This window comes from Microtus oregoni, unplaced genomic scaffold (genome assembly GCF_018167655.1).
Source record: "Microtus oregoni isolate MIOR12 unplaced genomic scaffold, Mior012 000035F_ref0000213, whole genome shotgun sequence".
Lineage (NCBI taxonomy): Eukaryota > Metazoa > Chordata > Mammalia > Rodentia > Cricetidae > Microtus > Microtus oregoni.
Genome location: NW_024543094.1, coordinates 5,402,163 through 5,429,328, shown reverse-complemented (window position 1 = coordinate 5,429,328; position 27,166 = coordinate 5,402,163). Strand labels below are relative to the sequence as shown.

General features: G+C 47.1%; 2 protein-coding genes across 6 annotated transcripts in view; one reads left to right on the top strand and one right to left on the bottom strand.

The window, feature by feature from the left end:
• The window catches only part of Heatr1 (HEAT repeat containing 1), a 46,735-nt gene extending 40,974 nt beyond the window's left edge, over positions 1–5,761 (top strand). For both annotated transcript variants that reach the window (XM_041630631.1, XM_041630632.1), the window contains 8 exons: positions 899–1,057; positions 1,175–1,309; positions 1,449–1,553; positions 1,634–1,802; positions 2,273–2,427; positions 2,846–3,004; positions 4,633–4,741; positions 5,474–5,761. In XM_041630631.1, the coding sequence (XP_041486565.1) occupies positions 899–1,057; positions 1,175–1,309; positions 1,449–1,553; positions 1,634–1,802; positions 2,273–2,427; positions 2,846–3,004; positions 4,633–4,741; positions 5,474–5,562 (1,080 nt within the window). In that variant the 3' untranslated portion in view covers positions 5,563–5,761. The remainder of the gene's footprint in view (positions 1–898; positions 1,058–1,174; positions 1,310–1,448; positions 1,554–1,633; positions 1,803–2,272; positions 2,428–2,845; positions 3,005–4,632; positions 4,742–5,473) is intronic.
• Positions 5,762–6,234: 473 nt separating this feature from the next.
• Positions 6,235–24,993, bottom strand: Lgals8 (galectin 8). Of its 4 annotated transcripts, none has more exons than XM_041630634.1 (10): positions 24,828–24,993; positions 21,392–21,538; positions 19,832–19,920; positions 17,909–18,119; positions 16,394–16,513; positions 15,602–15,658; positions 14,382–14,408; positions 13,661–13,749; positions 11,601–11,766; positions 6,235–7,963 (listed from the first exon to the last, which is right to left on the bottom strand). In XM_041630634.1, exons 2-10 carry the CDS (start codon positions 21,431–21,433, stop codon positions 7,814–7,816), a joined length of 951 nt encoding a protein of 316 aa, XP_041486568.1. In that variant the 5' UTR covers positions 21,434–21,538; positions 24,828–24,993; the 3' UTR covers positions 6,235–7,813. The 4 variants fall into 4 exon arrangements, with proteins under 4 accessions (XP_041486568.1, XP_041486567.1, XP_041486569.1 ...); XM_041630633.1 differs by lacking the exon at positions 24,828–24,993 and adding an exon at positions 24,594–24,802; XM_041630635.1 differs by lacking the exon at positions 24,828–24,993 and adding an exon at positions 24,374–24,565.
• Between the last annotated feature and the right edge of the window lie 2,173 nt (positions 24,994–27,166).

The following is a 27,166-nucleotide window of genomic DNA, read 5'->3' as shown; positions in this document are numbered from 1 at the left end:
TTGTCCCTTCTGCTTCATCATGGAGCTAACAGGCAAGGCTCCCTTTTTGAGTAGGGTGGCTCCGTTTCTCAGTAGTACAGAATGTATTTACCTCAGATCTTTGAGAATGGGCAGGTAGAGTTGCCTACTGTTACTTTTTGTTTGTTTGTTTGTTTGTTTTTCGAGACAGGGTTTCTCTGTGGTTTTTTGGAGCCTGTCCTGGAACTAGCTCTTGTAGACCAGGCTGGTCTTGAACTCACAGAGATCCGTCTGCCTCTGCCTCCCAAGTGCTGGGATTAAAGGCGTACGCCACCACCGCCCGGCCCTACTGTTACTTTTGGAAACCAGTATGCTTTGGTTTTGATGGGAAAGCTTTCTTAACTGTAAGGTGTTTCATATAGTGGACTTCCTCCACGATAGGTGGAGTGGTTGCCTGTCAGCACACTGTAGGCAAGTGGCGTTTTTGATTGAAAATACCTTTGAGTGTCAACCACTTGTTGACAGGGTTATTACTGTTCTGCTGTGGGATCACTTGTCATTTGTGAAGCTGAAGTCTTGACTGCCGTTGTGCTAGGGACTTGACATTCATTGACTACAGGTTGTGGCTCAAAGTCGTTGTCTTGCAAGGGAGCTAGGCTGCTGGAATCATCCTCAACTGTTTTTAGTGAGGAGGAACATGAGTTGTAGGAAAACCATCGGGCCAAGAGGCCTTTGTGCTTATAGGCTTATTGCTCACCTTCCCTGGCTTCCAGTTAGGAGAAACATCTACTTAGTTATATCTGAAGATAGTCAGTTTCCTTTAAAAAGAATTCTGTGCTCTGCCATTTGAGCTGGCTGCTTGCCATCACCAAGCCTTTCTGTGAGTGTGGTCATCAGCAAAGTCCAGTGCCCTCAGTCACTGTTTTTCATGTGCCTACAGGTGATTCACCTAGAGAAAATCACTAGTGAAATGGGTTCTGCCTCCCAGGCTAACATCCGCCTGACATCTCTTAAAAAGACCCTCGCCACTATGCTCTCACCTCGAGTCCTGCTGCCAGCCATTAGCAAGACTTTCAAGCAGATCCAGAAGAACTGGAAGGTAAGGTTACATTGACTGTTGGACTCTGGAGAGGGAAGCTGGTACTGAATGTGTGAGGATGCACTGAGCTCTAAGACAAAATAAATAAACTTGTATTCTCTGCTGCATTCATGGTAGAATCACATGGGCCCGTTTATGAGCATCTTGCAAGAGCACATCACGGTGATGAAGAAGGAAGAGCTCTTGTCTCACCAATCTCAGCTGACCACCTTCTTCCTGGATGCCCTGGACTTCCGGGCACAACACTCAGAGGTGAGCTGATTCCCACTCCCCATACCCTAGAGCTGTCATCTCCCTGTCTGTGCAAGAGCCCGGTAAGAATTAGCCGTGCAGCATGTGTCCTTGCCAAAGCATTTAGTCCACGCTGTCTAATTAGTTCCTTCATTTTCAGGCTAATCTAGAGGAAGTTGGGAAAACGGAAATTCGGATCATTGACTGTCTAGTCGCCATGGTGGTGAAGCTCTCTGAGGTCACATTCAGGCCTCTCTTCTTCAAGGTGAGGCTTTCTTCCCTCAATCTCCTGCTTGTTGTAAGTGGCAGGATGAGTAGATGACATCACTGTTCTCCTGGTTGTAGCTGTATGATTGGGCCAAGACAGAAGACGCCCCAAAGGACAGACTACTGACATTCTACAATCTGGCCAACTGCATTGCTGAGAAGTTGAAAGGCCTTTTCACTCTGTTTGCTGGCCACTTGGTGAAACCTTTTGCAGACACCTTGAACCAAGTAAACATCTCCAAAACAGGTTGGTAGCTCCTTTGGGCCAGTACCAGCCTTGTCCATGTGTCTGACACAGGCAGTTAGCATGAGACCTGGAGCTCGGAAAAGATTTTCATGTTCCTTGACTTACCTGCTAAGGATGGTGATTTTCTGTTATGTTAGAACAAACAATAATCAGTGGGCACAGAGAAAGAATGAAGTGTGCATTATTACCATTATTGTAATAGTAAGCGTGAGGCTGGAGAAAGTCATGGTAGAGTACTTACTTCCTGATACAGGTGAGAGACCGTGGCTCATCTCTATTTGAGTTGGTCTCTCCTCTGCTCATAGCTAGCTGAAGTCACTGAACTTGCCCAGCTAAGCATTGCAGTCTTTGCTCTGAAGGAGAGCCCCACTGTTCAGGTTCTACCGTTTACAGTTTGTAGTCATTCTATTGTGGCAATGTCTATAACACCAGGAACTGAGAAGTGTCCCCACTTGTGCTCTTTCCTGCAGATGAAGCGTTTTTTGACTCTGAGCAGGACCCTGAAAAGTGCTGCATGTTGTTGGAGTTCATCTTGAGCTGTTTGTACAAGATCTTCCTTTTCGACACCCAGAATTTCATGAGTAAAGAGAGAGCAGAAGCCTTAATGATGCCCCTGGTGGATCAGGTAACCCACTGGACGGTTTTCAGTCACTGAGGCTGCCTGGATTGATCTTTGCCATTTTAGGTGTGCTACATAGTAGCTTTCAAGACTTTTTTTTAAAAGGTGATTTTTAGGGGAGGGATCCTTTATGAAAATATTATACAAAAATGGACTTTTCATGGTATGACTTGTCTTCATTGTGGTGTTGAGTTTTACCTGGGAATTTTTCAAAAGGCCTGAAATACAATCAATCTCATTGTCAGTTTATCCATTGAAAAGGTATGTTGGCTGTCAACTGAGCCTCACTGGGCATGCCTGCCCCCACAGGAAAGGGGTTTTGTAGCTATTTGAGCTCCAGAGGGAAGAGACAAGGTTAGGGTGGGGGGAACACACACGAGGGGTGTGCTCAGGAGCAAGGTGACACCTATGTCTCTCTTCCCAGCTGGAAAACAGGCTTGGAGGAGAAGAGCGGTTCCAAGAGCGGGTGACACAGCATCTAGTGCCCTGCATCGCACAGTTTTCTGTGGCCATGGCAGACGACTCCATGTGGAAGCCCCTCAACTACCAGATTCTGCTGAAGACAAGAGACTCCTCCCCTAAGGTAAGGTCTGGGGGTCACAGTCTCTGAAGCTGAAGTTGCATCCCCCCATGGGTGTGGCCTAAATATCCACCTATAGTCATGGATGCCAGCCCCAGGACACCGATAGGGAGAGCCTGGCCCTAGGTCTCATCACTAGAAGTCTGGCCTACTGTATGATATAGAATGCTAGCCTTTATGAAGAATTCTTGGGCCGGGAGATGTCTCAGTTGATGGAGTGCTCATTGTTACTGTGCAAGCACAGGACTGAAGTTTGATCTCCAGAACACATCAGAAGCCAGCATGATGATGTGTGTCCGGGAGTGCCATGTAAGAATGAGAGACGTGCTGAAAAACAAGGTGGTGGCACCTGAGGAACAACACTTAAAATTGGCCTCTGGCCTTCAAATGCATGTGCACACAAGTATACGTGGCATCCACCACACACAAATACATATACACACATATACAATAGAGAATTCCTTATTTCTTTTGCAGGCTCTTTATAAATAGCTATATTTCTCAACCTCCTAGTCATGGCAAGCATAAGCATTAAAATATTTCTAAATTCCTCTTCATCTAAAACAGTAACCACTTGAAGTCGGTCCTTGTTTTTAACGTCACTATGCCCTGAGATCAGTGATTGTGGTATGTGCACAGAACACTCCTTTAGAGTAGAAATGGACTCAGGGTACGTTGACATTCCTTACCTGGAATTTTCTAGCAGTTTTATTAATAAATCACTTTCTCATGAGAATCTCACTTGGGTAAACAGCCCAAAGCAGACTTTTAGTCAAATTTATTTTAAATTGATTACATTTTTTAGGAGTTGGAAACAGTAAAGCTATCATAGATTCTTACATAGTTGCAGAAACAAATTTATTTTAGTATTTTATTTTGATTACATGTTAGGAAAATCTTGATTAAATATAATGAATTATGAAAATTATTCCAAATTGAAAGGGGACCATTTTGTTTCTGCGGGCTGCTGTCGATGCTTCATAGCTACTTGGATTGCTCGTGATCGGCAGGTTATGTAGGAACACCCAGACTTTTATTCAGTGCCGAAATGAGACTAGCCAAGTAGGTGTATTGGCCATACAGATGCTGTCAGAGATGTCAAGGCACTCCATCGCCAGGTGGTACCATCTCAGGCAACCCAACAAACTACCTCCTGGCTAGATATATTGTATGACTTGCTTTTTTCTTTCTTTTCTTTTTTTATATTTTGTTTTACTTTTATAAGGGTGGGCATGCACTTGCTGTCGTGCACTTATGGAGGTCAGAGGCCAACTTGCAAAAGTCAGTTCTCTCTTTATGTGGACCTAAGGATTGAACTCAGGCACCAGGCTTGGTGGCAAGCATCTTTACCCCCCGAGCCATCTTTGTATTGGCTTTTTTTTTTTTTTTTTTTTTTTTTTGGTAAAGGAAATAGAGTATTTTTTCCCCCACATTTTAATGCTAGAATACAGTTTGAAAGACCCTGATAAGTAGATTACCCTTGTTCTAAATAGCTCTCAAATGGCTACTAAAGTGTTACCTTATGGACACTATGTAAAGAGCACCGTCTCCAGTCAGGTCAGGTCTTAAGGTATTGAACAGCAGCAAGGAACAGATGAAACGGTCTCATTCTTGATGCCTGTTCCTTCCAGGTGCGGTTTGCAGCCTTGATTACTGTCTTAGCAGTGGCTGAAAAGCTGAGAGAGAATTATATTGTTCTGCTTCCAGAGTCGATTCCTTTTCTAGCAGAACTGATGGAAGGTAAGCCTAAAGCTAATAAACAAAGATGCAAAACCCTGTGGCCACTGGCTGACACAGATTTGTCTGAGTCCTTTACCCGTGCCTGGGGCACAAGTCAGGAAGCTGTGACCTCACAGTCACTGAGAGCAGCCTGCAGTGTGTATTGTATTGTTCATGTAGTAACTTCAAATATTCCTATGATTCATTGTGCCATTAAGGACATAATCAGTTGTCCCCTGGAATGATGAGCTGTACTTGTTGGTGCTCAGTGTTGCAGTGGGTTCACACTGTCCCTCTTTTAAAAGAACCTAAGAAACCAGAATCTCAGAAAGTTTAAAGATGTTGATGATAGCACTAAGTGGCAGGTGGAGCTGCTTTAAGCGGGAATATATCTCTGCACTGAAATGCTTTACATCGGACCTCCCAATGCCCTTCATATTGATTGGGGATGGTGAGGAAAGAGGTCACTTCGTATCTCACTGGCTTAGCATCTGGGTAGAAGCACACACTTTTATGTCTGACGTCTAACATGGGCCGAGAGCTCCTATATAGGGGTCCCTCTGGACCCCTTGCATTTGAATGTGGCTTGGTCCTCTTCAGCAGCCAAGAACAAGAACATGGCTATGAGTTGGGGGGGTCAGTGAGGGAGCAGCTCGGGTCACAGCCTGCTGGGTGCTTTCTGTGCACTGAGGGACAGTGGCAGTTGGGCAGGATGGCTGGCAGACCCACTCTAACGCTGGTGTTGTTTGTTAGACGAATGTGAAGAAGTGGAGCATCAGTGCCAGAAGACAGTCCAGCAGCTGGAGACCGTGCTGGGGGAGCCGCTGCAGAGCTACTTCTGAAGTGGGACGCACCGCTGCCTCATGCTCGCCGCTTTAGTCTCATGGTTTTGGGGGGATGTGGTGCCATATTATTTTTGGTACTTTTACATCTCCCAATATTTAATGTTTTTACAAAATCCCTGCCTGTCTGGGCTCCCACAGAAGCCTCTCCTGCCTTTTGTACAGATTTGCTAAGGAGAAAATGGAATGGTGTTTTATACAAACTGTCTGCTATTCGTCTTCTTCCTAGTTGGTGTTTTGGACGAGGCCAGCATGCTCAGTTTCAGTGCCTGAGGCCTAGCGCTTCCCTGAAACACAGGATCTTGCTGTGCCTTGCAGCATCTTGTGTGTGGTATACATTTTGTAGGTCCTAACACTCACAGTAGTGGCCTGGGTCAAGAAATGGCATCAGGCAGCAACATTCAACAAGGAAAGTTCCTGGTGACAGCCACTTGGGGTAGACTGACAGCTGGAGCAGCTCTGCCATGCAGTCTGACAGGGCTGTGCTTGTCTGCACTGTTCAGCTTCCTATCTGTGAGGAGACAAAATAGACTGACAGCTGACAGGAAGGACAGCGGTGCTAGCTCTATAGTTCTCTAGCTGGTATTGTTACAGCGAGGCTGGAAATGAGTGCAAATAGAGATAAATCAGTTTGCCTTCAGTATCTACAGCATGGAAGAAGTACCCATAGAGTATCCTAATTTAATACAAAATTTTAATGTGGAATTATGATTAGCAAAAAGGCCATTTTGAACTTTAGAAATAAAAGTTAGAAATTTACAATGAAACATCTCACAACTTAAATTCCAGCACTTTTTTTTAAAGACCAGATTCTAAGAATTAAGACTGATTCTATTCAAAATTAGTCTTAGTAGCTTTGCATAAAACAGAAATGAAAATAAGCTTTTTCTATGAATGCGCTTTTATTTTCCCCAATGCCTTTCAGCCCCCAACGTCTCAGCAGTCATGCCTTCTTCATGGAGAAGCAGCAGTGGGGATTCTAGAGCCTCCTGGGCTCCAACAGATTGCCCAACTCCACCCACCACCCCCGCAGCTTAAATTTTTCAAGAGTCAGCATAATAGTTGACATGAAAAGAATGAAGGACTGCAGTTGCTGCATTGAGTACTTCCTAAAAAGTAAGAAATGGTGATGGTATTATTTCCATGTATGAATACATATATCTGGGCAAATTGGCTGTCAGTACTCAAGCCCTGGTAGAATTCTACCCTGTGGTTTAATAATAAAATGACCTGATGAAATTACTCTCCCCCCGTCCCCACACCAAACCTTTGAAATCCAGACCAAGATTGGAACTGTGACAACTTCACCTAGAGCTTCTCCCAGCTCAGTCACACAGAAGTTACAGAGTGCCGCAGCCGAGCTTGCTGATGCAAGCTGCCCCCTAGCAGACAGCAGCGTCTGACCTCACTGCTGATGGACAGACAGGTGGCAAGGACTGGCTTACATTACAACTCAACTTTCTTACATTACCCTCCTGTGTAGGTTTTGCTTCGATGGTTCTGCACATTCACCGAGTCTCATCTTGGTGTGAGTTACCCAAGGTTTGCAAACTGTATTTATCATTCTCTTCCGCACTTTGCCACAGGCACAGACAGAGTTGAGTGCAAATAAGCAGAAGTCTACTTGGAGCACAACACTTGTTCTAATTCAGGGGTTTTTCCTCAATTTTTCTGCTGTGTTCAGCATAGTACTTTTTAAAGCTTAAAGTGAGAGCTAAATAAGTGTTATACTTATTATGAGATATGATAGGATGTTGATTATGAAAGGATCACTGAGGAAGTTTCCATCCATTAGTATATTATTCTGACCTTAACTACAGACGCCCCCTAGTGGGATTAATGCATTAATGTAGGAAAGCCCTACAATGGGAGATCATGGGCAAGTGAGTGCCAGAAAACAGGGACTACACTAGACCTGGGTACCACCGGGTCTATGTCCAGCTCAGAATATATATACAGGAAATATGCCTTCCATCCCTATTAACTAGTTTAGAGTAGGCACTTAAATATTTGTTGAGTATGGTTTGCAAGAGGAGGCCGTGTGTGCAGAGCCTCACTGGCGTAAGCTGGGATTGCCCCAGATTTGTTCCCCCGAACAGTGATAGCCAGGCCAGGCCTGAGAACACCAGGTAGATTTTGATGTTCTATGAGCTCAAACAACATAAACAATGTGGTGAAAACAAGATGCATCTGACATGGCCAGTAGCCCATTAGCCATTCTGTATTTCAGGGATTTTTGCGGTCACGGTAGCTACCAGCTCCTTACATCCAGCAAATGGATGTCTCCATCCACTGCCAGCGTGTCGATACTGCTTAGCTCCTTAAGTCTGTGTTTGTACTCCAGGTAGTGCACACCGTTAACCGCAACCTTGAATTCTCGGAGGTCACAGTAAATTATCATCTGAAAAGAGAAGAGACCACACCTTCAGTGGCTGCCCTTCATTTTAAAGTTTGTTTCTTCTGTATTAACAGAGGGTCGGAAGGGAAGCCATTTGGCTTGTTTTGAGCTTGGAGAAGTTTTCCCAGCCTTGTACCATTGATTCCCTTCTGAGTGATTTCAAAGGCAATCCAAATCCCCAATGTGCCATGTGGCATCTGCTTCGGCACCGTGTCTCACCAGGTCCTCAGGAGTCCTCCCCCATTCTGTTCCTGGCTCTTAGAAGCTGGGAAGCATCTCTCGTGATATTTGGGAATTAAGATTGCTGCCCTGCACCCCCTTCTCTGAGAAGCTGAACCTTGGAGCCTCAATGCTAGGGTCTTGGCCATGTCAACTGATGAGGTTCCAACAGCTTGGGACACTTGGTAAGGAGAGCAGTTACTCAGAAATCCTAACTGTCCTTGCCCAGAACTTATTGGCCTCTACCTGTTTCCAAAAAGCTTGTCAGGATCAAGACCCCAGGCTCTGCAGTTACTGGCATCCTGGCAGACGCATCACCATTGCCCACCCTTCTGAGCACTTTCCTAACAGTAACCCTAGCATCCAGAGCCAGTATCCTACAACACCACCTAGACACCTAAGCCTGCATTTTGCTGCCAGTAGGGCCACTGACTGTACCAAGTGACCACTCACTGAAAAGGCCATTTTGGTGACCCTGCACTGTGCTCCTTGCCACAGTGAAGACTTCAGAAGACGGCACAGCCTGGGTTGGGCCTGCCCCATTCCCAGAGATCAGCCTAGAGCATCAAACTTGAAAATGCAAAGAACTCATTAAGGTTCTATTCTTTAGACAGTAGCAATGGAAAAAGCTACCACCAGAAGACAGAATAAGGTGGAACTGAGAGCATAACATAACTGACTTAAAACCAAAAATTCCACAGGGAATTGGGGAACTATCTATTACTGAGATTCTCCCCAAGAATGGGGGAAATCTCAAAATCATAATACACAGGAAAAAGAGAGTGGAAATTAAGGGCAAGAAGCCAGATACAATCCTAGCAAGTTCCCTTGGGTGTCAAATAAGTGCAAAAGCAGCAAGACAAAAACTGGAAGGCATGTGACCCGCAGAGTGCACCTGCCTAGAAGAGAAACAAGTCCTCCGCCTCCCAGAGCAGCTGGGAAGACAGTGTTCTGGCTCTGATTCTGACTGCTCTGGACTTCTCCTAATAGCATCCAGGATAGTGAAGCTGATGCTTTGTGAGCTCCACTTGATGCAGTGATGGATGTCTTGACACAGCCAGGTCACATAAGCGATTGTGTATTGAACAATATTCCAGTGCAATGCAATATTGAATGAGATTGTAAGGCAGAGCTAGGGGTGGAGGCTTAGTGACTTGTGCTTGCCTGTGAGGCCCAGTGGGGCTGGAGAGATGGCTCAGTGGATAAGAGAACTTGCTGTTCAAGCAAGTGTGAGGACCTGAGTTTGGATCCTGCCACCCAAGTAAAAAGCTGGGCCACCTATGGCAGGTGAGGGTGTGCTTACAGGATGGCTGGGGCTTGCTGGCTGCCAGCTTAGCTCCAGGTTCAGTGAGAGCCACTGCCTCAAAGAATAAAGCACTGAACGACAGAGCAGGCCTGGTACAAATATCTCTCTCTCTCTCTCTCTCTCTCTCTCTCTCTCTCTCACACACACACACACACACACACACGGTCAGGGTAAGTGAATTTGAAGTGCAAGGTCCTATGTAATTGAAAGGAACAGCATAGTGAGAAGATCTGCAAGAACCTCGGGAAAGCACACTGAAAGGTCCGAGGTTTGACACGAAGAGCCTGCTACTGTGGGAGGCCAGCAGCAGCACAGGTAATCATTGTTGGAGCACGAGCGCTCACGAGGGAAGCGAGTCCACGTGCTGCGGAGTACAGATCTGCAGTGTGCCCACCTGTCTCCCTGTGTCCACAGAAAAATGTCTGGAATGGGCGCCATCTAATTGTTTTTTTAGGTTTATGTTAGTTTTAATTATTCGTATGTGGGGTATGTGCACGTGAGTGCAGGTGCCCACTGTGGCTGGGAGTACTAGATCCCAGAGAGCTGAGTCACAGGTAACTGAACCACCCAGTGCGGGTGCTGACTGGAAACAATCAGGTCTCTGAAAGAGCAGCACATGCCTAACACTGAGCCATCTCCAGCCCCTGCTTCATCTATCTTAATAGCATAGCATTATCAAATTGAGTCAAATTGAAGGTAAATATTTTAATTTTCATTTTTCTGTTTTTCAGCATTATTTGACTTTTGTTACCTTTTTATTTCAGTGTCCTCAATTGGCACCAAGCTATACTACTGTTTTCCTCTCAGCCGCAGGACCAGCTTCCTTCTAGAGGTACCCCTGTCTCCCTCCTGTATACCCTGGGTCACCCCATATACCCTGGCCCCTGCCAACCACAAACTCTGAGCCACACCTCCCACTTCTAGTGACTTCTTCAAAGGGTCCTAAACCTGGCCTTCCAGATCTTGCTCAGTCTTCTGGATTCACAGTCAATACCCACACCTTTAAGGAACCTTGAAGTCCCTATCTGCCGACCCTCCAAGCACTGGGTGCTGCCTTATCCTGTAACTTGGATTTATGTGACTGTTAAATCACAACAATACTTGGCACTCATACTTTAACAACCAGCTGGATGAGTCCCTGAGAACCCCAATAGTTTAAGCATGTGAGTTAAAAATCCGGAGAGACCATGAGAGGCCGTCACCTAAGCCAGTGAGAAAGCCCAGCCAGCCAGCTAGCATCTCCATCCCAAGGAACAGGCACTCTACAATCAGAAAACACCCCAGAAAAGGTGGCTGTGGGAAAAGCCATGGATTAACATAATAATACTGGGGCCTAGAGACTGCAAGCCCTCTAGGTCCAAGGGTCTTGTGTACTAGTCCTTAGCCACCCACCAACAGGACCAGCTCCTAAAAAGAAATACTGCCAGCATCTGGAACTGTGGAGGCGGTGGGCAGTGCAAACAGGCACTGTTATGGTTCCCACTTACAGTGCAGATATGGGGCTGGGAGATGATTCAGTAGGTAAAATGCCTTACACAGGACCCGAGTTAAACTCTGGGTGTGGTGGCAGGGACCTTATTCCCGGCGCTGGGGTGCAGAGATGTATAGAGCCTAAGGCTTGTTGTTGACTAATCTAGCCAATTGGTGAGCTCCAGGCTCAGTAAGAGATGTGTGTCAAAAAATAGGGAGAGCTACAGAAAGACACCTAACATCAACTTTATAGTGGCTGCACACACACACACACACACACACACACACAAGCACGCGCACGTACACACATACACACACACGCCCTCATGCTAAAGAGTAACTCGTGCCAAGGAGTACATCTGTAGTTCCAGTCCTGAGACAAAGTTGTTGTCAGAATTCCTTGGGGTGACAGATACTGTCACTATGACAAATGGCAAGTATTCTGGGATGTCAATTATCAATTATACCGGCCCTGCTGTTCACACCAACAGCCCGTGTTCAAACACAGCCTCCACAGTCAGTGAACAACAGCATAAATCCCTACCTAGAGGTCAGGTTTGATTTAAATAAAAGTTATTTTACTGTGTTCTCAGGATTCCCTTTTTCCTATCCCATTTCAAAACAAAACAGAAGCCATAATCTTACTTCAAAGTACATTCCAGGACTAAATGGGAAGCAGGTAATATTTCTCTCTTCTTCTCCCCAGGCATCCTGAAGAAAGGAATTTCTTACAAATGCTTTCACATTCAGGCGTGGGTTCAAGTGCAGAGCGATATCCCTAGATTTTCCTACCACTAGGTCGACGTTAAAGCTGTAAGAGAAAGAAAAAAAAAATCTTAAGTCTTGAACCACAATACTAACTACAAATCATGCAAGGGAGCGTGGGGGAGGGGCTTCCAACTCCGAATGTGCATGCCACTGACTCATTTGCAAGTGAGATTAGAATCGTGCTGAAGCCGAGGTCTGGCTTAGCAGCAGCTAGGGGTTCAGAACAAGTGAACCCCATGAGTACTCAGCTCCTCAAGGCAGGCACTCGCCAATCAGTTCCACATATTCCCCTTTTGAAAGGATGCTACTTTAGGAAACATTCCTTTTAAAAGCACTCAAGAATGTGAACATCTTGGAAAAAGGGGAGTGTAGCACGAATTCTAATTGTTCTTAATAAAAACCTGGAGTCAGATATTAGGGGGGTGAAAGTTGAGTGATCAGAGAAGCCAGCCACTAGAGACCTTTTACCTCTACCCGTGCTCAGACTAAAAGGGTGATCCTGAACTTAGACTTCCTCCTTAGACTGTGTCCTCAGACTGCCTGCTTCACAATGCATCTCCAGACTACGCAGAACTTGTCTCCTCCTGCCTTATACTCCTCTCTCTGCCCAGTCATATCACTTCCTGTGTCCAACTCTGTAGTGCTGGGATTAAAGCCATGGGACTCCGAAGTGCTGCGATTAAAGAAAGGTGTGAGCCACCACAACCTGGTTTCTAGTGGCTTAGTTCTGCACTCTGATCTTCAGGCAAGCTTTACTTGTTAAAACACAAAATATTACTACAGGGGAGTGTGTGTGTGTGTAATACTTGGGGGCAGGTGTGCACACAGAAGCCAGAGGTTGACACTGGGTGTCTTCCAGTATTGCTTTCTAACTCACTCATTTTTAAAGATTTGTTTTACTATTTTTTAATTGTGCATATGTGCATAGCTATGTGCAGGTAAGTGCAGATGCCTGTGGAGACCAGAGGGGGCACCAGATCCCCTGAGCAGGAGTTAGTGGAGGTTGTGAGCCGCTTGACATTGGTGCTGGAAACTGACCTCTGCAAAAGCAGCACGCTTTAATCACAGCCATCTCTCTAGTCCTTCTATCTTAATTTTTTGAGGCAGGGTTTCTCTTGGGGGTTATAGGTGCATGCTAGTACACTCAGCTTTTTCACAGGGGTGCTAGTTGCCCACACTTTACCTCTGAGCCATCTCCCTAGCCCCACCCCTGAAATCCTTTTTTTGGAGACATTCTCATGTGTATTCTCCTGGCTGCCCTCTGCCTCCACATGCTGGGATTAGGCCTGTACTACCATGCCCGGCCCAGAAAAAAGATTCTTAAAGCAGCATGTTCTGTAGCACAGAAGGGGAACCTCAATCTGTCACACTGTTGAAACAATGGACTCCAGGAAATGGGGATTTCCCAGGAGTCTCATGCTAGGAGAAGGAAATAGCACCAATCAAAGTGGGAATTCACTGCCTGGAAAAACATTTGCACCTTATAAGGCCAGCTGAAGCCCAGACAAGAATGGGCCATGGTGCTGGAAGCACACCTTGACCGGGACCTTGACCTCTGATTCACTTTAATCTTGCTGCAGGACCCTGCAAGTGCACATTAGGGGTCCCTGAAACTCTATCTCACTTCCCCATGTGGCCATACTGAGTCCTTTACTTTCCATTATTAATCTGGCTGTTTTCATTGGCTCCTTGAAGGTGAAGAGCTGAACTTGGCTTCTTAGGGTATGAACTGTGACCCCAAGTCTGGTACACTGAGGCTATCCTGGGCAAGAAGAGCCTCATGGGCAAAAATGTCACCTGCCTGGCCAAAAGAGCTCAGTCCTGACTGCTGATAGCTCCTTAGCGGGACCTTGCGCTGTGTCCCTCCTTTCAGGAAAGCGCAGCAGCTCCTCCCACACACCCAAGTCCTGAGGCACCCGGAAGGCAGCAATACTGACCCTTTGGCATTTGCATTCACTTCTCCTTTAATGACAACGGTTCGTCCAGGGCCCATGGAGGTGTTTAACCTTGCTTCAAATGGCAGGCTCTGAAAAGGGGCCACAGTCAGAAAGAGGCATCTTCAGACAAGGACCTTGTGGGGAAATTGCCAACAATATGAAGGCACGGTTGAGTCTGTGACCCCCCAGGAGGGGGCAAACCTTGGCTTTTATCTCAGCTGGGTGCCATGCAAGGGTCAGCACCATGGTGGCACCTGACACCTGCATGAGACCCGACTATCTGCCCAGGTATCACGCCTGGGGCCTACAGTCATTCTGTCTTAGGGGACCAGCAGCCCACAGGAGTGGTCCAGATACATGCCTGAGGCTGGATCTGTCCAGGGAAAGTAAAATGCTAGGGGCTGCCTTGGACTTCGCTGGGAGTGGAGGTTATATGTAGCAGTTAATTAGAACTTAATTTCTATACAGACTTCAATTGTTGACTCTTCAAACCCTAGACAAACAGCTGGGAGGGAGGATTTTAGTGTGAGTGACAGTTGAGTCTATGCTCTTGGTGGAGACAGTCGGGTATGATTTTAGAAATGTCTCCTCTGTTACCAGGTCACAGGAACTGTCCTGCAATACAGTGTGGAGAGAATGCAGCTGCCTCCAGGGTCCAGCTGCTCCTGCTCTGGGTCTGTTATAAAGTGTCCACGTGGAACCACCAAGCAAAAGTACTCACCAGCTGTGTCTTGCCAGACTTCCGGACCTGGTGGAAGAGAAAGAAGAGTGAGAACAGCCTCCCAGGCAGACAGGTGTGCAGTGAGCAGCCTGCTGTGCTTCATGGTTCAGCTGCCTTGGGGTGACACAGGCACTGAGCTTCATGACGGGCACCACAGAGCTTATGAAAAGTCACGTGCCCTGGAGCCACGTCCAGCATCCTTCTTTATGTGAATATGTTACCGTCCATAAGTTCATGGTTGTTCAAGGTTCACAAGTGAACTCCAACATATCTTACCTATCCTTCCCAAGAACCCTCCAAATTCTGACACGCTGTTCTACCTGTAAGCACTGATGTGCGGAGGGGTAAAGCCTCGCTCTCTTCAGAACAGCAAAGTGTCAATTTTAAAACTGCTCTTGCTGCCACAGAGGGGCAGAGCGTTCATCCGGAGTGCAACTGGTGTTTGGTATTTACAAATGCTTCATTCCGATACTTAAGAAGCAGGGTGACAGAGTGCTTTTTACATGACCAACAGTGGCCATTTAAACTGGTAAGTTACATGTCAACCAAAAACACAGTGCCCAAGACCATAAAACAGTGCGCCCCTAAAACAGTGCACCCCTTGGTTCTTAAATGACTGCTTCTGTCCTGGCCTCACATTAAAAGCTTAATTTGGGAAGTTGGGGAGACAGCTCAGTTGGTAAGGTGCTTGCTATGAACCCATTTAAGAGCCCGGCATGAAAATCGCACATTTTTAACGCCAGCACTGGAGAGGCAGAGAAAGGAGGATTCCCAGGGTGAGCTGACCAGCCAGCAGAGCCAATAGGGTTGTCCCAGGCTCAGTGGGAGGCCCGGTCTCAAAAAATAAGGTGAAAGAGTTCGGGAAATGGTCCAGAGGCTAAGGTAATTTCAGGACAAGCATGAGGACTGGAGTTCAAATCCTCAGTACCCCTGTAAATGCTGGGCCAATGGAGAGGCCTGTCTGCAATCCAAGCACAAGACAGGATCTCTAGAGCAAGCTGGCTACTTAGCCTAGCTCAACTGTCAAGCCCTGGATTCAACAAGGAGACTCTGCCTCAAAAGACTGAGAGCAATCAAGGAAGACATCCAATATCTATATCTGGCTTTCACACACGTGTCAATAGACATGTCAACATGCATACACATGCACATACTGCACACATATAAATAAAAAAGATGTAGAACAATTGATAAATGACATTCATGGAGAGAATATTTACATTTTCTCTACTTATCTGTGTCAGTCCCAGAGTAGATGTTTCCATATTCTGTAAACCCTGCAAAAAGATCACAGATTAGCTTAACATGTACCAGAATCTTTTTAAAATTATTGAACATAAGCTGGGCGATGGTGGTGCACGCCTTTAATCCCAGCACTCGGGAGGCAGAGGCAGGCGGATCTCTGTGAGTTCAAGACCAGCCTGGTCTACAGAGCTAGTTCCAGGACAGGCTCCAAAGCCACAGAGAAACCATGTCTCGAAACCCCCCCCCCAAAAAAAATTGAACATAAGCAAAAAAATGTCAGGGATATAGAACATGGAAAATTACTGAGGATTATGATTTAAAAAATGCAACTGAACACTGGGGGGTGGGGGGGTCCGCCCCAAACTGGCGAGTGTAAGAACAAAATATGATGTTAATGGGATCATGAGCACATGAGCAGCTGGGCACAGCTGCTGAGAGTACCGACCGCTCACATCCTTGGGAACAAGATGTCAGTGTCCAAGAAACTTAAATTCTGACACTTAGAAAACTATCTTACAGAAAGATTTATTCGCTCCCATGGACAGGAAACACACACTGACCAGATAAAAAGGTGTTCATTCACTTTGCAGACTCACTCTAGATGTGAGGTCCCACAAACAGCAAAAGCCTGGTTAGTGAGCAGGACCCAACTAGTCTGAAATATTTATACTACTTTTATCTAAATGGAAGACATAAATTAAAGAAAACTCCTACTATTCGGCCACGCTGTCTCCAGAGACCCCCGGGTATGTGAGGAGGGCACCTACCGAGCTGAAGCTGAAACCGATGGAATGGATATTCACTTTGCCATAGATGCCCAGTGTGTCTATCTTCTCTGGGCCGATCCTGTGGGCATACAGCAGAGTGTGCTTCCCATTCACAGCCACCTGGGTGGGCACAGAAGACAGTGGCCTCGGAGCACGTCAATGAACTCCTTATAACTATCTCCTTACAGGGAGTGGAGCTGTGGACAACACCTGCCCCAGGTTTCCTCTCCAACACCACGAAAATAAGTGAATGAATGAATGAATGAATGAGTGAGTGAGTGAAATGCCTTCTTGGGTTTATTTTCCCACAGCTCACACTGTGGCTAGCAGGGATCCTGAACTCTGAGTCATGTGCAATTAAGCACCTGGGTCACCTTTCCAGGCAGATACATACATTTGGAAACATGTGCTCCACATGTGTCTGTGTGTGCCCAAGAGATAGCTATGCTCAGGGCCCCAAGAGTCACACATGATGTCTGAAAGCCTGGGAGGCAGGTTAGCTCTGCCTGGTTGCTGCCCCACCCTCTCTAAGGGCCACGCTCTGCCAGAGCCCACCTATATGGGAGGCACAGGTATGCGCTGACTTCACTAAATGAAAGTCCACGCCAGCTGGGAGCCGGGCGTTGGTGGCACACACCTTTAATCCTGGCACTTGGGAGGCAGAGGCAGGCAGATATCTGAGTTCGAGGCCAGCCTGGTCTATAGAGCTAGTTCCAGGACAGGCTCCAAAGCCACAGAGAAACCCTGTCTCAAAAAACCAAAGGGGGGAAAAAAAAAAGCACTTCTCTGAGATTTCTTATCTCTAAGTTGTAGAAAGTGGAAACCTCACTCAGTGGACGATTAAGTGCCGTCTGGGAGTCCTCCACACAGTGCCTCCAAATGCCAGGCGGTGTGCGAGTCCAGGAGGGAGACATAAGCAGCCCACAGCAGGGTCCCCTAGCAGGGCTCTCAAGGAACTTTAAAATCCCACTTATAACAAGCCCAGGGCAACGTGGCGGGTACAGCTCTACTGCCCGAGACTAAGGGGGGAACACAAAACCGAGGAGCGCTGGGGGCCCCAGAGAGCAATGTCCCCCAAAGACCTAGACCGAGACGTGGGCACACTCCTGGAGCTGGAGGCCCTCTGGTTTACAAGCCCTCTAGATGGCTCTGAGGACTGGCACTCAGAGAGCCTCTGGAGACAAACTGCGGCCAGGAAGCCAGTGACTGTGTTCACAAGGCCCCCAGGGCCCTACAGCAGTATCTGCCTGTGAGACTGGACCTGCCCCTCTGGGGTGCACCCAGGTCACCAACAGTCTGTTCACGCTGACTTTCCCACAGTTTGGGGTTATAATCCACTCTCCTAATGATGCCACGATGCTAGGTCAATCCAGAACTTTCCTCCTACGATTAAGGAATATCCCTTCTGGACCTGTTTCTATCCGGACAGAGAACGATGGGTCTGCTGCCTCCAGTAGCCTCAGAGACGCCCCGAGCTCGCTCACTCGCACACTCCCCTTCTCTCCCGGGACCTACCTGGAATTTGTTCTTTAGTACCATGATCACGATTTCAAAGGATTTCTCTTTTCTGAAGGGCATGTCGTAGGTGATCTCCTCGCAGCCCCATTTCTCATTTGTCAGCGTGTTACAGACAATGCAGTTGGACCATTTGAAGCGAGGGTTAAAGTGGAAGGCCACGTCAGCCCTGGGCTTCAGGCTGTTGCCGAGCTGCAAGTCCACCTGGAATCTGGGCAAGGGCAGAGCAGAACCACATGAGTCTATAAGATGAGCCATGGGGAAAGAGTAAATAACTCCCCCCACCACACACACACACCCCTTCCTCATCCACAGCAGCTACAGGGCAGCCTGCCCATCCACCGTTCCTCCTTCCCCAGTAACAGAGCCCACAGTCTGAGCTGAGCTGTATGGACCCAGAATAACAACTTTCCTTTCCTGACCGCCCTGGATCCTGGCCTGTCTGTGTAGGCACAGTCTGCTGACCAACAGAAGGCAAATTCCAGGAGACTCCTGATCTGGAGTCTGCACAGACTGGCAGCACCCAGTCTTCATCCGCTCCTGCTCCACGCCCTCACCCCCTGCTCCACGCCCTCATCCCTGCTCCACGCCCTCACCCCCTGCTCCACGCCCCCTCCCCTGCTCCACGCCCCCACCCCTGCTCCACACCCTTACCCCCTGCTCCACGCCCTCACCCCTGCTCCACGCCCTCACCCCTGCTCCACGCCCCCACCCCTGCTCCACGCCCCCACCCCCTGCTCCACGCCCTCACCCCTGCTCCACGCCCTCACCCCCTGCTCCACGCCCCCACCCCTGCTCCACGCCCCCACCCCTGCTCCACGCCCCCACCCCTGCTCCACGCCCCCACCCCTGCTCCACGCCCCCACCCCTGCTCCACGCCCCCACCCCTGCTCCACGCCTCCACCCCTGCTCCACGCCCCCACCCCTGCTCCACGCCCCCACCCCTGCTCTACGCCCCCACCCCTGCTCCACATACACCCTCCAGTCTTTCAAAGCAAGAAAGTGAGGGTGCATTTTTTTAGCTGAGGATCCCCATTAAGAGGCCTGCCCGCAGGGGTACTCAAGTCACAAGCTGATGGGTAGAACTAACTGCAAAGCGCAGGGGTCTCTGAGTTAATTCCCACACATTAAATCAGTGACGTCAGCCACTCAGAGCTCAACTCTGACTGACATGGCCTGCAATGGTTACTCTTCCTTGTCTACCTCACTGCATTTCGGGTCACCTAGGAGACACACCCCCTTTGTGTGTCTGTGAGGGCATTTTCCTGAGAGGTGTGACTGAGGGAAGACCCATCCTGAAAGTAGACAGCACCACCCACAGACTAGAGTCCCTGAATGAATACAAAAGAAAAAAGGGGACAGTGAGCTGAGCCCCAGCCATTCATCTTTCTTGCCTTCCTGACTAGACATGAAGTGCCGGAGATCCTCCACCAGAGTAGAACCACCCTTATCCCCATCGGATAGACCAGATCCTCAAATCACGAGCTAAAAAGAGCCTTTCTTCCTTTTCTTGCTTTACTCAGTAATAAAAAAAGGAACCACACATCCTGAGTTTATACCCAAAGCAGACACTCAGCAAAACCACCAAGACTTCCTGTTATCCAACAACCCCCCCCCCCCCCCCCCCGCTTCTACCAGTGTATGTGTTTATATTGAAACCAGACTTACAGCAATGATATAAAAAATTCCGGTAACCAGTTAGGCATGGTGGCTCACACCTTTAATCCCAGCAGGCAGGAGGCAGAGGCAGGCGGATCTCTGTGAGTCTGAGGGCAGCATGGTCTTCAGGACAGCCAGGGCTGTGTAGAAACCATGTCTCAAAACAAAACACTCCAGTCGCCTGCCTTTGTCTTTACCCCACTACTCATCCTCCTCACACCTCAGAGCTGCTAGGGAGACGTCCACAGGACACAGCGATCTTACCTGTCCACATCATTAGGAATATGCCCGCGGATTACAATCAAAGAGCCAGGCTTCAGCTGCTCAGAAATGGTGCCAACATAGGGGACTGTCTAAGGGGAAGAAATTTTACAAATGTATTTTCATAAACAAATTCAGTTACAAGGCAATTACAGCCAAACTCGGTGACTGATGGAGGCTGGTGGCAGATGGCCTTGAGCTTCCAACTCCCCTGCCTCCCAGCCTCCCAAGTCCGGACTCCAGGCAGTCACCACGCCCAGCTCACACTTAGGTCCATGAGTAAGGTTCTAGAGCGGATTAAGAAATGAATGTGAGGCACAAACACTGGCGCCTACACTTGAGTCTCCAAGAAGACCCGTATGGCCCTAAACAGACACCTGTAGCTTCCATCTAGGTGTCTGGAGCAGTGAGGCAGACAGTGCCTATGTGAGCACCACCAGATAAAAACCCCCAAGTTGGGGCTGGAGAGATGGCTCAGTGGTTAAGAGCATTGCCTGCTCTTCCAAAGGTCCTGAGTTCAATTCCCAGCAACCACATGGTGGCTCACAACCATCTGTAAAGAGGTCTGGCGCTCTCTTCTGGCCTTCAGGCATACAGACAGAATATTGTATACATAATAAATAAATAAATTAATTAATTAAAAAAAACCCAAGTCTTCAGCGTCTCCCCTACAGACAACTCCACAGGGCTGTCACACTGTGGAGGACCTAAGAGGCCCAGGAGCACATGCTGAGTCTGCCCCGAGCCTTTAGGCCTCTAGCAGCAATGCCTTATCTCAAAACAAACCAACGAATGAATGAATGAACAATGAAGGGATAGAGCTGCAGCTTAGTGGTAGAATATACCCAAATCACAAAGCAATAGGTTCTATCCTCCATATGATAGATGACAGACAGACAGACAGACAGACAGACAGAGATATGGGAAGGAAAGAAGGAATGAGCAAGCCAGTAAGCTAGCTTAGCAGGTAAAGGTTCCTGCTGCTGAATCTGACCACCTGAGTTCAACTTTGGAACCCAAATGGTAGGATAGAAGATTTTCCAGAAGTCATCTCTGGACCTTCCTTTGTGTGAATGTTGTGGCGGCAAGGTATATATATATGCATGCACACATACCCACATACACAGTAAACAAAAAATGTAAAAAAGAAGCAAGAAGGGAAACCTATGCAGAAGAAGAAATCCATTTTCCTTTAAAAGTTATGCTTTTACGAAAGATCTGAGACATGCTACCCCCTCAGGGCCCTTAAATTCTCTGTCCCAAGCTTCTCTTTACCTAGGACTGTCATGGTTCCTCCCCCAGCCTGGGAAACAAGAGCCCCATCTACTTTTCAGCCAGTCCCATTACAGCGTCAATCTTCCAGGGAAACACCATGTATACTAACTGAACTGTGTTCATGGCTGGCCCCCAATGAATAATGTATACTAACTGAACTGTGTATACATGTATACTAACTGAACTGTGTTCATGGCCCCCAATGAATAACTGTAACTTGACAGTATTTTTAGTCATAGGCAAAAAAAAAAAAAAAAAAAAAAAAAAGATTTGCTAAAAATCTATTACCGGGTTATAGATGATATTTTGCAGGTTGTTTAAGGACAACATCGTTCTTTTCCAACTTATTATTGATATTGTTGATTGGAGTCTCTCTTCTTTATATAAGGTTTTACCCGTGTGTCATTTAAAGAGTATTGAAATTGAAAACTTGCCCTGTGTAAAAGCAAAATAGGAAAGCAAGCATGCATAATTTTTCTTCACATCAAATTTTAATATGCAATCTATATTACTTTAACGATAGTTATCAAATAACAGAATGTTAGTATAGTTAGTATAGTTGGTTAAGAACTACCCCCCCCTTTATTTTTTTTGAGACAGGGTTTCTCTGTTAGCTCTGGCTATCCTACAACTCTCTCTGTAAATCAGGCTGGCCTCAAACTCACTGAGATCTGTAAGTCCCAATCTCTGGCCTCCATCTTTGGAGGTCCCACCCCTCCCCGTGATCACGTTGGCGGCTTCCTGGTTTTCTCGGGGGCCACCCGAGAGGGCAGGAATACCATTAAAACCTGGATATCCTTTAATTCAGCTTCTTGTAGTTTGGCTTGATTGGGATTTTTGGCATCGGCAGAGAGTATGCGTTAGGAAATATTCCTAACAAGATCCACCTGCCTCTGCCTCCCAAGTGCTAGGATTAAAGGAGCATGCCACCACCCCCTTAATAATATATTTATACATGAGATAATTTTAAATTATCAGTGTAGAAAATATTTTAAAAATACATATGCAGAAAATTACATGGAGTTTGCTGTTAAAAATACTGAACTTGCAAGTGTGGTGGCACATGTCTGGAAACCCAGCCTCTTGGGAGGCTGAGGCAGGAAGACTACAAATTGGATGCTAGCCTAGGCAATTTACCAAGACCCGACCCTGTGTGGTGGTCTGGGTAAGAATGGCCCCCCATAGGCTCATATACTTAGCACTATTAAAAAGGATTAGGAAGAGTGGCCTAGTTGGAGAAAGTGTGCCATGGAGTGGGCTTTGAGGTTTCAGAAGCCTAACTAGGCCGCGTCTCTCCCTTCCTGCTGCCAGTAGATCCAGGGAGAACTTTCAGCTACTTCTCCAGCACCAAGTCCACCTGCATGCTGCATGGCGACAATGGACCTAATCCTCTGAAACTATTAGCAAGCTCCCAGGAAACACCTTCCTTCATGAGTGTTGCCACACTTATGGTGTCTCTTCACAGCAATAAAACAATGACCGAGACATCCTGTCTCAAAACACTTTTTTTAAATGTTGAGGGTAGAGATGGGTAGAAAGCTTGCCTAGCGTGCATGAGGCCCTAGGTTCTATCCCAGTATTGGGAACTAAAAGCAATTAAAATCCAGGCTAGGAGATCAGTAGTCATTTATACTGTGCTTAGTGTGACTGAAGCCTTGGGTTCAATCCTCAACACCAAAAGGTGAGGAACGGATTTGGGGGGTGTGGTTTAGTGATAGAGTGCTTGTCTAATGTGCTCAAGGTCCTGGGTTCAGTCCCCAACACAAAAACAAACCCCTAAACTAAATGCCAAATACCACTCAAACAGTCCTATGAAACTATGAGAATATTCATTTAACTTTTCCTGTTTGCAGAACGAGTAGGAATCCCATTATAGGACTACCCTGTAGTTCTGGCTTTTACTTTACTCTTTTGGGGGTGAGGGGGTCCCACCACCCAGATCCTAAGAAAAACACATGGAGGCTTATTATTTCTTATGAATGTCCGGCCTTCGCTTGGCTTGTTTTTTGCCAGCTTTTCTTAAATTATCCCGTCTACCTTTTGCCTCTGGGCTTTTACCTTTCTCTATTTCTGTACATCTTTTCTTCCCTTCTACTCAGTGGCTGGCTAGTTAGCTCTGTGGATGGCCCCTTCTTTTCTCATTTCTTGATACTCTCTTCCTTCCCAATCCTACTTTTTCTCCTATTTATTCTCTCTGCCTGACAGCCCCGCCTACCCTTTCTCCTGCCTTGCTATTGCCGATCAGTACTTTATTAGACCAATCAGGTGTTTTAGAGTAACAGAGCTTCACCGAATTAAACAAATGCAACTTAAAAGACTACAACACATCTTTGCATCATTAAAAAAATGTTCTACAGCATAAATGTAACACACCTTAAAATAATATTCCACAACACTCCCCTGAGGATTAAACAAGTTTAAATAGTGGGAAACAGCTCGGTATGTGTTAGCTATTATAACTAGAAAAGATGGCTCTTCTTCAGCCAGCCAAATTAAGGAAGTCAGAGGTGGGGTGGTGAGGTTTAGCCACTCCTCAGTATACTAGATGCAATGTTCTGTATCTGCTCCGCTTTTAAAGATAAAAGTGCCCACTCCCCTCTGTGCCGTTCCCAGTGAAACATTTTATTACCTCTAGGACTGATGACTCAAACTAGAACCAAGCCAGAAACGAAACTAGAGTTTCCTGCAGTTTACTTCCTACAGTCTCTTAGTCTGTACTACAATAGGCACTCGCCAAATCTTAGTTTTTACTGGGAAAAAGGAAATCGATCGTTCTTGGTTACACCCTAAAAGACAAACCTAGACCCCTACCCAGTATTTCTCACTATCACTTTATTCAAAACCCTTGAGCCTTTCGTTCTGTTCCGTGCAGTTCAGGACGCAGGAACGGAGGAAAAAGGAGACAAGAATTGCCTTCACCACATCCATAATTGATATCTTGCCCAGAGAGAGATCCAGATGGCCTAGACTGGCATTAAATAACTAGTCCCCGAGAAGTCTCCAGGCAAGTCCCACCATCCCAGTCAAAACAAGCCTTCGCCTAGATTTTAGGAGGAACCCCAGACCCAGGGAAATTGCGTTTTCTCTACATTCAACATTAGGATCGAATGACTCAGCGTCCTAAAGTGCGTGTCTGTGATCACGGAGTGTGGCATGGCTGTCAATCAACTGTCCTGGGGCCTGTCTTTCTTGGGGATCCAGGTGACGCTCCCCTTTCCTCGGCTGGGGATGGAGACCACAGTGGGGAGCAGCCGAGAAGAGAGACCTCACCCGCGGCGGTCAACGCCGTCCCGATACTCCGGCCAGAGGACAAGCCTCAACCCATAACCACATCCAGGAACCCAGTGTCCGGAGCCCAGTACCCGGAGCCCAGATCGCGTGTCTGACGGGGACGGCGCGACGGCACGTCCGTACTCGAACCGCCCTTCGGATTCCTATCTGGGGACAGTGACATCCCGATGCCCCTGAGCCCGGCGTCTCCCGGACTCACCCCAGCACGGTGTTAGTAAGCGCTGTGCTCTGGCGTGGCCCCTGCAGGACACCGTCCGGGTTCCCCGCGCGACTCCAGGCAGTGGGCGGGGTTAGTCCGCGGCCGTTTCCGCAGGGGCGGGGCGTCCGAGGGCTGCGAACCTGGGCGCGGGGCTCTTCCTGTCATCCCCGCAGACCACTGGCTGACTGCGGGAGTGGGGCGTCTAAGTTAGTTCAGGGCTGGGGTGTGACTTACTCGTGCTGGAGGCCCCCAGGTTGGTTTCCAGCCAGCTCTACCCAAACTGGTCGGGGTGCGTGCCTGTGATCCCAGCCCTTGAGAAGTGGAGGCAGCTGGAGGATCTTAAATTCAAGGTCATTCCTGGAGACCTTAATGGAGATCTTAGAGTTCTGGCTCACTCTGGGATAGACACCGTATCTCAAGGTCATAAAAATGCGTTTAAAGAGTAATTGTGGGCGGGTGTGGTTGGGGCCAGGGTCCACCAGATTTAGCTCCTTTGTAGCCTTGGGTTTGAGCCGAGCGCTGCTGTGAGCCTATTGGATTTAGCAGCCGCTCCTTTTTACCGGTAACTCGCCTTAGGTGTGGATTCAGTGTGGCCCCAGCAGGAAATCTCCAACTCTGTAACTCGCTAGTTATTCTGTGCTGGGGTTTGCTAAGTGAGACGTTTCCTTAGAGAACAGTTTAGAGTGTGGTGCTGGATTCTGAGTAGAGGACATGGTCAATAAAGGCTCAGCTGCACAGTGAAGGAACCACACTGCTGATAGTTTGGCCTGCTTGGGGTATTTTGAGCGGCTGCAAGGTTTTGATGTGCTAACGGGCTCAACGTTATGCTGACTGTTGCCGTGTTTAGTTTGAAAGATGCGTTTGACATGGCCGTTCCTCCCCTCCTGTGTTTTATTTTAATTTGAATTCGTTACAAGCCTCTTAGAGGCAACCTCATGTTTTGATTCATTGTTAACTTTTTTCCTCTTGTCCATTTTCTAAATTGGATTCACTCCTCAGGATTCTACTTGAATAGCTGGATTGAACTCCTGATGCCTTAGCGTTGTAGTATTGTTAGGTGTGGTGGACTCCTAACCTACTTTCTCTGAGTTTTGAGTTGGGAAAGGTAATTTGCTGTACACATTCCCAATACCTTGTGTAAACCCTCTAAAGAAATAGGTCCCCTGGGCTGGAGAGATAGCTCAGTGGTTAAGAGCATTGCCTGCTCTTCCAAAGGTCCTGAGTTCAATTCCCGGCAACCACATGGTAGCTCACAACTATCTCTAATGAGGTCTGGTGCCCTCTTCTGACCTGCAGACATACACACTGACACAATATTGTATACATAATAAATAAATAAATATTTAAGAAAAAAGAAAAGAAATAGATCCCTAACAATTGTATTGACTACCAATTATTGGTCATTATTGGTAAGTGAAGAGCAATTGAGTACCCAGTTTTGCCCAACCCTTCCACTTCTTTGCAAGGCTAAAATGAGTTAAGATAAATTTATCTCAGTGCTGGATGCATTCTAAATTGTGGAAAGAGCTTGTGCAAAGTCTTGGGGCTCTGAAAAAAATCATCAGTGTGCTGAGGCTGGCAGGTGGGAGCGAGGTAAGATGAGGTCATGGGAATGAGGTCCCCTAGGAGAGCAGATAGGAGAAAACAGCTTTGGCCAGAACCCTAAGGAGAAAAATCCAGAAAGAGAGAAACTGAGAGCCGCTTTGGAGACCTGCTGGGCATGGCTACAGGTACCAAAGGAGAGCAGCCAGTGTGCTGAATTCTCTGAGGGCTCAAATAACAAACAGGATGGATGGGCAAAGCAGCAAAGGTCACTAGGAACTGACTTTGATGTAGGAAAGAAATGAGAGGTTAAGAAATGGTAGAAATAGTAGCCTTAAGCTTAAAAAAAAACAGTTTTCTGGGAAGGACTGAGAAACAGCACTATAGCAAGGGAATGGAAAAGTAATAAGTGGATTTTCATTGGGGCTGGAGAGACAGATGCCTCAGAAGTTTAGAATGTACATGGTGCTTGCAGAAGACCTGAATCCAACTGCAGTTCATAATCACTTGCAGCTCTAGGTCCAGAGGATAATACACACACACACACCTACAAATCTTTTTTTTTAAAAAAGATTTTCATTTTTGAGATGCTGTGGTCCTAACTAGTTTTGAACTCTTCAGTCCCCCTGCTTCATTCTCCTAAGTACTAAGATTATGTGTGCATTCTGCTTTGGTTTTTTTTTTTTTAACTTTAAGAGACAGTAGAACAGTGGGGGCTTTTTAGACTTTGTAACCAGGAGCCACCATGAGAACTGTTTCCACTGTGACTTCTTGTGGTTCAATGAAGAAAGGGGTTTTCACAAAACTCACTCTGGGATTGATTTATCCATTAAAAAAATTCTATTTGTGTACACACATGCTGCACAAACATATGTAGGCAGACATATAAAATAAAATCTTTTTAAAGTTACAAATGCAGTCAGGCGGTCGTGGCGCACACCTTTAATCCTAGCACTCATGAGGCAGAGGCAGGCAGATCTCTGAGTTTGAGGCCCCCATGGTCTACAGAGCGAGTTCCAGGACATTCAGGG

Bases quoted from the DNA above. Each gene is read 5' to 3' on its own strand.
- Lgals8 (XM_041630634.1), bottom strand. From the start codon at position 21,433: ATGTTGTCCTTAAACAACCTGCAAAATATCATCTATAACCCG. The intron at 18,120-19,831 runs GTAAGATCGCTG...GCCCTTGCCCAG, and splicing joins ATTCCTAATGATGTGGACAG to ATTCCAGGTGGACTTGCAGC. The intron at 14,409-15,601 runs GTAAATATTCTC...CTCTTCCACCAG, and splicing joins CACAGATAAGTAGAGAAAAT to GTCCGGAAGTCTGGCAAGAC.